The sequence below is a fragment of the Eschrichtius robustus genome, chromosome 1, assembly GCF_028021215.1.
Source record: "Eschrichtius robustus isolate mEscRob2 chromosome 1, mEscRob2.pri, whole genome shotgun sequence".
Lineage (NCBI taxonomy): Eukaryota > Metazoa > Chordata > Mammalia > Artiodactyla > Eschrichtiidae > Eschrichtius > Eschrichtius robustus.
In genome coordinates this window covers 22,914,913-22,927,166 of record NC_090824.1, presented here as the reverse complement: position 1 = coordinate 22,927,166, position 12,254 = coordinate 22,914,913, and the positions used below count along the sequence as shown (strand labels likewise).

The 12,254-nt window shown below is 38.3% G+C and overlaps 1 protein-coding gene across 5 annotated transcripts in view; it reads right to left on the bottom strand.

Moving 5' to 3' along the window:
• Nucleotides 1–4,898: 4,898 nt before the first annotated feature.
• Nucleotides 4,899–12,254, bottom strand: part of DIO2 (iodothyronine deiodinase 2) — a 71,430-nt gene continuing 64,074 nt past the window's right edge. For 4 of the 5 annotated variants that reach the window (XM_068541943.1, XM_068541946.1, XM_068541945.1 and 1 more), the window contains one exon: nt 4,899–8,925. In XM_068541943.1, coding sequence (XP_068398044.1) covers nt 8,338–8,925 — 588 coding nt within the window. In that variant the 3' untranslated portion in view covers nt 4,899–8,337. The remainder of the gene's footprint in view (nt 8,926–12,254) is intronic. The other variant, XM_068541944.1, reaches the window with a different exon arrangement.

Here is a 12,254-nt window from a genome sequence, read left to right as displayed (position 1 = left end):
AGGATTTTCTTCACTTTAAAGAAACTTTCCTATGCCAGACATTTACAGTGCACCCCTCCCAGTAGAATTTGGTAGAGCACCTAAACCTCAAACAATTAAGGTAGCAAGGGCAACCTATAAGGTATAGATAAATAGAAACACAAAAAGCAATGAAAACTTGGTGGCTGAAGCAGGAACACCTGATGAATAAACATCCTGCAGCATTTAGTGGGGATGCCACCTCCTACGGGAGTGGCCTGTGAGGACACCTAGGCCTGTGGTCTGTACACATGTTAATAAATTGCCTAAATTGCCTCACATGTGTTGTCTAAAATATATGAATCAAGATTTTTTGCCTCAATTACCTAGACTAAATCAACAACACAATCCACTCCATCCCATCCCATATCCATAATCACGGCATTAGGCTAAAGTTCTTATTTTCTTTGGAAGGAGAGGAGAAATAAGAAGGGGACAGCAAAGCCAGGAGAGGAAACAGAAGTTAAACTGCCTTTTCTAACTTTTTTTTTTTTTTTTGGCTGCGCTGCGTGGCATGCAGGATCCTAGTTCCCCGACCAGGGATGGAACCCCAGGCCCCTGCAGTGGAAGCGTGGAGTCCCAACCACCGGAACGCCAGGGACATCCCCAAACTCCCTTTTATGAAGCAGGAATGGGAATGGGTGGGTTCCTGGATCTCTAGCATTCTTCAGTCCACTCTCCCTGGTTTGGGCCAGTTAAAATGGCTACCATTTATCAAGAGGTACCTGAAATCTCTGCTACTACTCTAGAAGACCTAGGCAACTGCAAGACCCAGAACTGTCCCCCCTGGATATTTAAGCTACATTGTACAAGTGTCAGTCTGGGTTCCAAGGCGATCAGGGCTCTAGCCAGTCTTGGTTCCTGAAGGTAGAACCATGAATTCCCAAAGTCTAGATGTGCAGGCTCAGCCAGGACAGCTCATTAATTTCATAATAACAGACCTTACATTTTCCTGATTAAGTTTTCGATTTTTGGCAGTAGTGTCTGTTGGGAATTTATTCTGCTCTAGCAGATCTTCCTTTTGTCTCTTGCATAAATCTAGGCCACATCTTGACCAAGATGACTAAACCACAGTGGATCCTCACCCCCGTGAAAACTGGGAAAGAAAACTGGGAAAGAAAACTGGGAAAGGATTGTGAATGCCTTTGCAAAATGCCCCAATGCAACACGTTATTATACTTAGGAATTTTATTACAAATTTTCCTGGAATATATTTCAGGGCTCAATGCTGGCTGGAAGACGCCCTTATTTTTAAAACACCCTTTTCTATGTTTCTTTTTCTCCAGTTCCTTCTAGAAGTCCTTCTAGATGGAGTTAAATGGCAAAACTTCAAGGTTTGACAGTTCAGTATATTTGAAGATTATACATTAGATACTAAGATGTTTAGATTTTTCATTTACCAGCCAGACTGTATGGGAAACCATATTTTATACCATTTGTATGTATACCCACCGAAGGTAGGTTTTGATGTTTTGATGACTAGTGCTTTATTTATGACAACAGGTGCCCAAACATTCATTGGTGATTTTATTGTTGGCTATTTAACTGTCTGCTCACCCAAAAGAGGAAGAAATACAAAGAAATACAAAACGTATCTCCTATCCTCAGTTCTCTCAATTTTTATGAATTGGATTGAATTCTCCCCTCTAAAAATGATCGACGTATTTTAGTGTCTTTATGACTGCTTTGGCCTTCTTAGTCCCAACTAATAGACACTCTGTAGATACATACTGACTGATTAAATGGGAGACATTCATCTTCTTCTCCATCTAGATATTGCCCATCCTCCTAGGTCAATTCAAGTCCTTTTAAACTCCACAAAGTCTCCCCTGAGAGCTCTATCCTTTCTCTGAACTTGTTTTTAATGTTGTACATATCCAATCACTTATTGAGGTGCCCCTCATTTTTAGGGGAGTTAAAAATAGTAGCCATTGAATTAATTTCTGATACCTTTGTATATTCTCAGCATTTCTTGCTGTCCTTCTGGTAACAGACACTACTCCCTTGACAACAGAGTGAGCATGTAACACAAGCTGGTCCAGCTCAAGTCCTTCCCTCGGGATAGGTTCAAACTCTATCTGAGCCACCTGATAGTTAGAATAAGTGAGGAGCTTCCCCCAGCCAGGTTACCCAGCATAAGGAGAAGCTGGTCTGAAAGAAAAAGCTGACACCCAAGAAAGAGAAGAGACAAAAGACCTAGCAAGCACTGAAGATTTCTAAGTCACTGGCTTTTGCTGTCCCTGAGGCAAGTTTCATCCCAACTATTTGCAAGGGTTGGTTATATCAGCCAATATATTCACTTTTTTTGTAGACTAACATCAGTTTGTCACTTGCAGTTTTGACGAATCCATGACAGGTGCCTTGAGGGAGTCACGTCTTTGTGAGTTTAGTTTTACTGCTTTTGTACATCCCATTGCACCTAGCACAGGGTGCACCCTGCAAGGAATAGAAACTCAGTCAATAGTTGTCAAAGTAATGATTCTTTAAATTTCCATTAAAATTCTGGAATATTATATGACACTACAAATATTAATTATATTACTATGTGTAGTAAATCATGAGCAAAAGTCTCAGATACTAATACTTTGGTCAAGTCACCTGTTTTCGGGAACAAAATGCACATATTTAACCATGTTGCAAATATATTCCTTGTCATTAACAGGCCTCTGCCTTCACAAACCATTCTTATCCTTTATATCTTCGCATAGTGGAAAGTGCTTGATATAAATGTTTTTTTCAGATGTAGATTTTTTTATCACACACTATTGTACTACCAATCATGTAACAAATTATACACACACACACATATATATACACACAAACACACACACACACATACACACATACATACAGTGTGTGTTATATGTACTGCTCTAACCAACTTCCTGGAAAGTTTATTTATTGCACTTAGAAAACTTGGGGTATAAATGTAACAAAGTAAATGTTTGCTCCACAGTCTCTTTAACAGCCCCCTTCCCATCAATTCTGTGTGCAACTTGTTCATGAATATGGAAAGTATCTGAAGATTTTCTTTTAACTTGTCTTGATTTCCTTGAAGACTCTGGCGCACAGCATGAGATTAAAATAACCTGGCATTGCTGGTGATTTTGCCCACAAATACCAAGGAATAAATATTAGAATGATGGATTCCCTTTCCCTTGTCAACCATGAACATGTTCCAGACAGGGGCAAGGTCTAGAGAGTAAGTTAAAAATAAACAAACAGAACCAAAGAGTAACTTTATTCTTTTTATTCAAAGTTTATTAAAATACAAGAACAAATTTAAGAGCACATGTACCACTCAGCACCAATATAATAACTGATTTCTACTGATATCTCCAAAGCATTTCTGTTTCTGCAGCTAAGAAGCAGAGATACACACACACACATTCTCACCACATTTACCCAGTACTCAGCATCATGCCCCGAATATTCTCCTTGCTAGGGAGGCAAAGATGGGCAGAGGCAAACGAATGTGACTATATCCAACCACTAACTGAGTCGATGACTCTTTCGTCAGTAGTTATCATTTGCACACTAGTAACCTCTGCACATCCCAATCTCCCTGTTTGGGCGCCCGATTACTTGGGCTGGTGATAGAGTCTGGTGATAATGTGACGCAAATTTAAACAAAACTGGCCAACGTTCCCTACCCAATATCTTTTAATTGCTTTGGTTATAAAGTACTGGATACGTATGTCTTCACATCTTCCAATCTTAACACACACAAAAACTGCACCGACCAGTGACATGGTCTGGAGAAGTCTTGAAAGAATTTTATTTCTTTGCCACTCCCTTCTGTGGGCTTCTTTCATTTATGTGTTCACCTATTTGCTTTTTTTGGGGAAAAGGGGAGTTTTGTGCCAAAATAGTGACTTCATTAAACATCTCCTGGGTCTTCGAAGTCTCTGCAGCAAATATTAAATGAACTCCCTGGAGTTCTAGTGCAGCTGCCCACGATGGGCAGAGAGCCCCAACTTGCATGAGCAGTATTGTGTGGAGATCTGTACATGTTTGCTTTCTATTGGTTCAGACTCACCTTGGAACAGAACTGGATCTTAAGTCTGAGACCTTGCTTCTAGTGCTATCCAGAACATAAGGCATTAGGAAGTGGCCCAATGTTTTGCTAAAGTCCCTCAATGACACTCATCAGCCCTCCTCCAAAGGTGAGAAGTTTCTTTTCCAATCTTCCAGGATCAGTAGACCAAGCCCTCAGGGCCTAGTTCTTCCCAGTTAGCAACTTCCTGAATCTCCAAGTCCCTGTCCCCCTTCTTTCATAGGGGACCTCAGGACACTACCAAGACAGTGTGGGTCACCAAGCAGAGGTTGGTAATTATGCCCCATCTGGACTTACACAGGAAGACTGGGTTTAGCTTCTATTTTTAAGATAAAGGAAGAAGTACAGAGGAGGTTGTAATATAACTAAAAACATTTTAGCTCTGATTTTTGGCAGTATCATTTTTTTAAAAAAACTCCTGGAATTAAAAAACTTACTGTTAATCTCCACTGCTCAGAGACATAACATCGGGTATATCCTGAAAAGCTCTAAATGCTGGTAAAGGTTTTTATTAATTCTTCAGTTGGACAGAAGTTAGTGTCTACATTTTCCCTTTTGCAATGGCCATGTGATTCTAATTAAGCTTATCTTCCAACCATCAGTAAGAAATTAGGTAGAATAAATGTCCATGTTTATCCTCTTATGGTTTACAGAATGGGAAGTCCTGCACATCAGTGCATTCTTCTTGCTGTGGACATGGCCCATAGTGCATGCTGAGGGTACCTTGTATCCAGCTGGGAGTTTTCCAAAAGGCGTAGACATTGCCTTTAACCTACCTCTCTGGTATTTTATGCATCAAGGCAGCACCCATGCATGACCTCACCATATTTCATAATTTTTATTCAAGAGCCCAAAAAGTGAAATACACTCAGGCAAAATGAAAGACAGCAGGCCTTTCTTCTCTCCTTGATCACAGAATCGGCATTTCCTGGTTAATGGTAGGAGAACTTAACTAAATCAACAGACCATTTCAAAGTTGATGTTACCAAAAATCAGGGGAACATTCTATAAACAAAGTGAAGACAAAGGACCAGAGATCGAAAGTCATATGAGTTAAATGACTAACTTTAGCTATACAAAGCAAGAACAGCATTACTAACCTGCTTCTAAAGAGGTCAGTTACATTTTAACATCTGTATCAAACACTTCTGCCCTACCGTGCAGACATTTCATTCATGCCCATTCAAGAAAGTCATTCTTGATTCCACTAACATTTTCTCTAAGCAATAAAATAAAGTAAGTTTTGAATAGTTCCAAGACATAAATCTTTCAAACACTAAATGTCTGAGTAAATCCAGATGCTATAATAATACCTAAAATTGCTTGGAAACTATTTCTATAATGGACAAGCTAATCCAGTTTAAAAGACTAAACTGATAGCTCTATGTAAACATAGCCTATGGGGTGGGGGGCAAATGTTTAGGCATTAAAAAGAAGAAATCATATATATATGTTTATATATATATAAGCTTATAATGTATAAGTTTATATATATATAACTTATAAATTTTGCCTTGTGAGAAGAGGAACTACAATTCTTCAAAGGAACATACCTTATAAAAGATAGGATAGGTAGGGTGGGTATTGACAATCTAATAATTTCTCTGAACATACCAGCTAAACATTGATTCTCCTCTATCTCAAATAATGAGTTGTTGTTAAGTTCATAAAAGATGCACCACAGGAAATCATAAAAGTTCATGATGAGATAAATAAGTTATATAATTATAGGCTTATCCTAACTCTGATAACACCAAGCCATTCTACATATTGTAGGATTCCTGAGCTTTGTCAATTTACTTTCTCTTCTGGCCCCCTAAAGCCTTTCTTCCAGTAACTCTTCTATGTTCCATTGAACATATCTTTGTCCCTGATAGTCAGCCTATGCCTCTGTATGTTTACTTCCGCTGCTTCACTTCTCCATTGCCCTATCCTCAGGGAGAAGAATTGCACACACACAACCTTCCCTTTCTTTAAAAATATAACACAGCTGGGTAGTTTTCCCATCCTCCTTTTCTCCAGACAACTAGCACTGCCTGCCTTAGCCAAATCTCATCCCCCCACCAGCATCTCTAACATCCTGTTCCCTTATTGTACATGTAGAACAAAGGGGAATTTTAAGGACAACAGTGTGAGTGGGCTGCCACCAATTCTTCATTTTTCTTCTCCTGGGTACCACATAAATCTCAACACCATTTTGAAGATAAAAATCAATGGGGTCCACCGATAAGCCTTGAGTTACAGAGTTTAACTATTGAGGACTCAGAAAGAATCTATTCTCAATGTGATTTTCCACAAATTCATTAGATAATGTCACAATTTCAAAATTTGTTTCTTTGTGGGCGCATTTTGTAGGATTTAGAACAGTGGGAAACTTAAATGTTGCAGTTAAAAATAATCAGTTAAAATGGTGCTTTAATATCTAAACAACAAACTATGTAGTGATATGACTATTACGTTGCTCCATTTAAAAAAAATAGACTTTTGGTTCTGGTACACTCAGTTCCCACTTTTTTCTCATTTCAGGCAACTAGTTCAGGAAGATATTTTCAATTTTAGATATCTTTTTCTATTAGTTTTATTTTATGATTCAATTATTAATGGAATGGTCATAGGAACCTTTGATTGTACATATAAATATAGCCATATACTGTGATTTGATAACATCCTCAAATTTACAATAAAAAAATTAATATACAAAATTCGTTGGTCTATTCTTTTGGAGGTTAGGATATTAGTTATTACTTATATTAGTTATGAGTAAAACTATAGTATCTTCATTTTAAAGAGAAATATGGTATATATTAAAATAGCATTATAAAAATGTACTATAGAGGCCTTAGACTACTACACCTCAGCTAAGAGGAACAAAGGAAAACCCAAGTCCAAATTCAAATATTAATGGGAATTCCATCTTACCAAATTCCATGGTACTGAGGATTGCCTTATAGCAAAGCCTCCAAAATCATTGATGGGAATTGTCTCAAACTTTCTCTTCTTCCGTTTTGCTCCTGAAGAAACCTTGTTTGTTTTCACCTATCATTATCGTTCACCTACTTTGGGAGAAAAACAGTGCTGCAGCTGAATGCCCAGGGAACCTACATCCCACAGCAGCTGAGAATGTGTATATATACAATATATACTGCTGAGCTCAGCATTCAGAGAACACTGCCATAGAGACCGAGACCAAGAAGGAGTGGGACCAGAGCAAAATCGTAGGGATGGAGAAGGATAGACCAGCACCACTGGACCCACTGGTTTTACCTTTCATGGGGTATAATTCACCTAGTGAAAATGTACACACCACAAACATGTTTCAAAAAGTAATACAAATATTAAAGCGTGTCTCTTCCCTCTCAATCGCTCCTTCTCCTCAATCTAGGAGTATATGATAAATACATTGATTTCATATGTATATTCTTGATGCTATTTTAGTGGAGTTTCTTCTTTTTCTAGTTTTGTGTATGTTTCCATGTTTCTGTGACTAACAAATTAGTCCCACTCTCTACAGTTGCAAGGTGAGGCACTATGAAGCCTCCTAATCTTTCTGCCGCCTCCTTTTCCTAGCTTGTCAATTCGATTTTCTTCTTGCGCCTTCCCCACCTGGCTAGAAAGTAACCATCAGATATCAGATGATCATTCTAACCCTCCAGGTGGGGACCATTCTTGGTATCTGCAAATATAGCTGCGAGTTCTGGGAATATTTAGACTGGCATAGAGCACCACATGGCTAGAAACTAGAAGATCAGAGACTATTCTGACATGTTAAACACCAAGGTCCTAACCACATGGCCTGGGCTTGAAGATTCATTATAAGTAAACATTTGGGAATTATCCAGTTGGGCTCTATCCATGCTGAAGAAAGCCTAAGCAATAGCCCGTATACTAACAAGGGTGGTAGAGTTATTCAGGTAAGTCTTTCCTTCAGGTCCCAAGGCATGCATCAGAGGTATCACTTCTTTTTCAGGGCAGAAAGGAACACATGCTGAAACAATGTTTCTTCCTCTCCATCTTGGGATCTTTTCATTCAGGGCTTTTCACCAGGAAGAGAAGTAACGGGGCTACTATTTAGCCAAAAGCCATTTAAGTGGTGAAAGTAGTATCACGATGTTAGAGGTTTATGTTCTTCTGACACGTAAATTCCTGTCTTTCAGTGAGACAATGGGACTCAGTTGAAATAGTGGATTCAGTTCTTAGTTTCCTTGTCTTTACATAATTTAAAAACAAAAAAAAATCTCTATTACAATCATACCTTTAACCAGCTAATCTAGCTTTCATCTCTTGCTGAAATTCTTCTCCAGCCAACGCCGGACTTCTTGAAGGTTGTAGTAGAAGGGGCCCTTTCCTCCCAGATAAGCAATTTTCTGTCTCTGCACAATACACACACGTTCGAAGGCTACCCCATAAGCGACATTGGCATTATTGTCCATGCAGTCAGCCACAACTCGGCACTGGGGCGGCAAGGAGAAACGCTCCATTAGCTGGTGGGCTGCCGCACATCGGTCTTCCTGGTTCCGGTGCTTCTTCACCTCAAAAGACAAAGAAGAATCCCCAGGCACCGCCCAACCATCTGAAGGATGAGCCTCATCAATGTAGACCAACAGGAAGTCAGCCACTGATGAGAACTCTTCCACCAGTTTGCTGAAGGCTGGCAGCTGGTTAGTAAAAGGAGGTCAAGTGGCTGAGCCGAAGTTGACCACCAGTGGGCGCTCAGGGCTGGCAAAGTCAAGAAGGTGGCACTCAGCCCCATCAACCGCTTTCTCATGGGCACCATGTCCACCGCTGTCGTCTCCTTCAGGGCTGGAGACAGGCACCACACTGGAGTTGGGAGCAGCTCCACCCAGTTTCACCTGGTGGTGAGAAAAAGAAAGAGGGAGAGAATACCACATTGAACACATTGTCACTTGAATCCACTCCGTATAGAAGCAACTGGCTCTAATAAAATGTGGTATTTCCTTCAGAGGATATGGTAAACATATATTGATTTGAGTAAAGAGCCATTGTGGCAGGTAATATAATGAATGGACCTAAAGAGAATAAAAGTCTTTTTCATTCTGCATAGTCACTAAAGGTAATGATTTTCATGATTGAAGGCGCTGCAGTTAACTCTCTTCATAATTCAGTTGAGACGGGTATTCTTTACTGTCCTTATTTTGTGTCAGTGCTTAGCACACAATATACAACAAATGATTAATTGCCTTCATTGTAAAAGTAAAAAGTGAATGGTCCCCTTTAAAATAAATTATCAGAATTGTGGGACACAGTACCTCTTTCTGTATTCCCACTTCTGAATTCTAAAGTACTCAGAAAAGACCTTTATTTTCTTGCCTGATGCTAAGTCATTTAATCTCAACCAATGGACAAGGGTACCAGTGGGCTCTATTCCTGCCCAGAACTAGAAAACCGGGGGTCCACCATTTATAAGAAGAGCTACCCCCACTTAATCTCTTCAGTACTTCAGCTTTCCCATCTGTAAAATGGTGATAATAACGCCTATCTTCCTCATACGGTTATAGGAGGATGACATAGGAAAAGAGCTTTGTACACTATAAATCACTGTGGGTGTGTAGTTTGCCATTATAGATGCCACCCAAAAATGTGAAACAGAATACTATTTTCCTGACCAATTCTATGTTTTAAAAAAAATATATCCTTAGAAGTGATTTGAGCTCTCCTCAGTATGACATCCTTCCCAAAGACTTCTATGGCTACTGCATACTTTGGGGTTCTTTTGACTAGAACCTCGCCATTTCCATTAAACAAACAAATGAATGAACAAAAACATAAAATTTTACTTTTTGCAGAATTCTACTTTTAATTTCTCATATTACATGTGTTTTTTGTTTGTTCCACTTTTTAAATCTAAGAAGTCACAAACCATTTACTTTTCTACCACACATTTTATTATCAAGTTCCTCTGAATTATAAAATACTCAGGCAGAAAAAGTATAGAGGAAAATTGTTCCAGGTACCCTCTTTGCACGTAGTTTAAATTGTTGAACACAGACTGAAAGAAAGTTTGCTGATCTTTGAATCCGTAAACTGATAATAAAAAGCAGGAAACATAAAAGAGCCAATTATTTCAGTTTGAATTAATACAATTGGATCTTCCCCTAGAACGGTTTAATCAAAGCCAGTAACATTGGGGACAACTTACAACAGAATAGTTGATTTTTATACACTATTCTTAATATTATAAAACACTTGCAACTGGCTTGACTTTTTCCCCTCATATAAATACCACCACATATAACATTGCTGTTAATTGAAGTCACTTAGAAGTGAATTGTTAAAAACTCAACAATCCAAACTGATAAAAAAAAAAAAGCACTCAAGGGCTTTTATTCAGAAGCTTCTATCTGATGTTAATGCATAACTCATTTTAACTGCAGAGGAAGAAGTAAAGAAGCCCTTTCTCTCCCTTGTGAAAAATCCTAGCAGGGCAGGTTTGAAACAAGTACTGTTAGTTTTCTAAAAGAAATCTTAGAATAACAAACTTCTTTCTTAGAAAAGGAAGCTGTTGGTGTGGTTTAAATAAGTACATTTGTTTTCAGTCACTATCAGGAAGAAAGTTATTTTATTTGTATTTTCTTGGTTAATTTGCAAGTGACACTAGGTGAAGAAACCGAATAAGCTACTTTTAGCTGGACTGTTTTATATGAGCTACACTTGTCTCTGAGGTTTTAAAATATACTTAAAATTTAAAGATATATACATTTTAAAGGTATTATAAACTTTTTAATCTATGGGTTCTTTTCGTACTTCTTTGTAGATTTAGGTAATAGGTAGCGTTACCATCACCTCCTCGCTAGATCCTTCCCACGTAAAATAGCAATAATGATTCTAGGACGGCTGCTTTTAACGATATCGTTGTGCTGTGTTTCGCAACACACTGTCATATAAAGATCTGAATGCATTCAGATCAGTCTGAATCCATTAGCTGCGGTAGCAACTTCTCATTAAGTGAGCAACCCAAACACAGGAGAAAAATCATCTCTGGACTACAGACTTGGAGGTTCTTGGTAGGTAAAAACATCCACCTGCATTTTTGAGTCATTTTTAAGAACTCTGAGCAACTGTGCGGCCTTGTTAAATGGGCCTCTGTCACCCCTGACTCTCACCCAAGCTGAACTGTTGATCCTTGCATTATTCCTGATTATTCAACTGAGTAATCTAATCTGACTTCAGTCACAGGTGACACTCTTGTTACCTGTAATTAATTTTCTTGGAAAGGTAAAAGCACCTTCTCCTTCTTCTTAGTGACAATGTATCATTCAGCCACATAATTCTTTTCAAAATACAAACAGACTAGTTCAACTTAGAAAACTTAGAACAAGTACAACATCTTAACTTTAAAATCAAAAGTGAGGAAAGTTACCAAATACATAATGCTCTTTGGTATTTGGTGGGGGGGGGAGGCGGGAGGTGTTGGTATTTTGTTAAGCTGGGGGAAAATTTATATATACACTTTAAAATTTTTTATTACATAAATTATTGTTATTATTAATTGTTGTTATAATTCTAGGTAGAGGTCAGTGAAGAATTTTATGCTTAATAATAACCTTAACCTACACTGAACACAATCACATTTGGGTGATGGATGAGCTAACTGAGGCAGATTATTTAGAAGAGTGAATCCTGGATCCCACTGCAGAGTACCGCCACGATCAACACCTAATGCTATTGATCTGTTCTTGATTATCTCAGCTGGTCAGTGCGTAAAATGAAAGTAACCAATCATCTTCATTTTGTTGAGCAGCCGTAGGACCTGACTGCAGGTTAGAATGTCATAAACAGAATTATCCTTTTAATGAGCGTGACTAGGTAAGAGAAAGTGCACAGGTAAGAACAGTGCTATTAATAAAACTACAAGGGAAAAACACACACTCATTTTTTGGAAGTCCAGATGTGAGTAGACCAGTAGTCTGCTTTTATAAGTGTCATAGACTAATCATAAAATTTGTCCATCTTTGCTAAAAACTGCTGATAGAGGACAATTTAGCAACAATAAAGAAAAAAAACTTTAACAATTAAAAAAATGAAAGTCTGTCTTAAACTGAAAAAAAAAATCTTTTAGAAGGACATTATTGTTCATTTCTCATCTTCCTATTTGGTCACCATGAAAATTAAATACGTATTGTGACCAAAGTTACAAATGGAGAGTTTCTTGGTTTGCTTG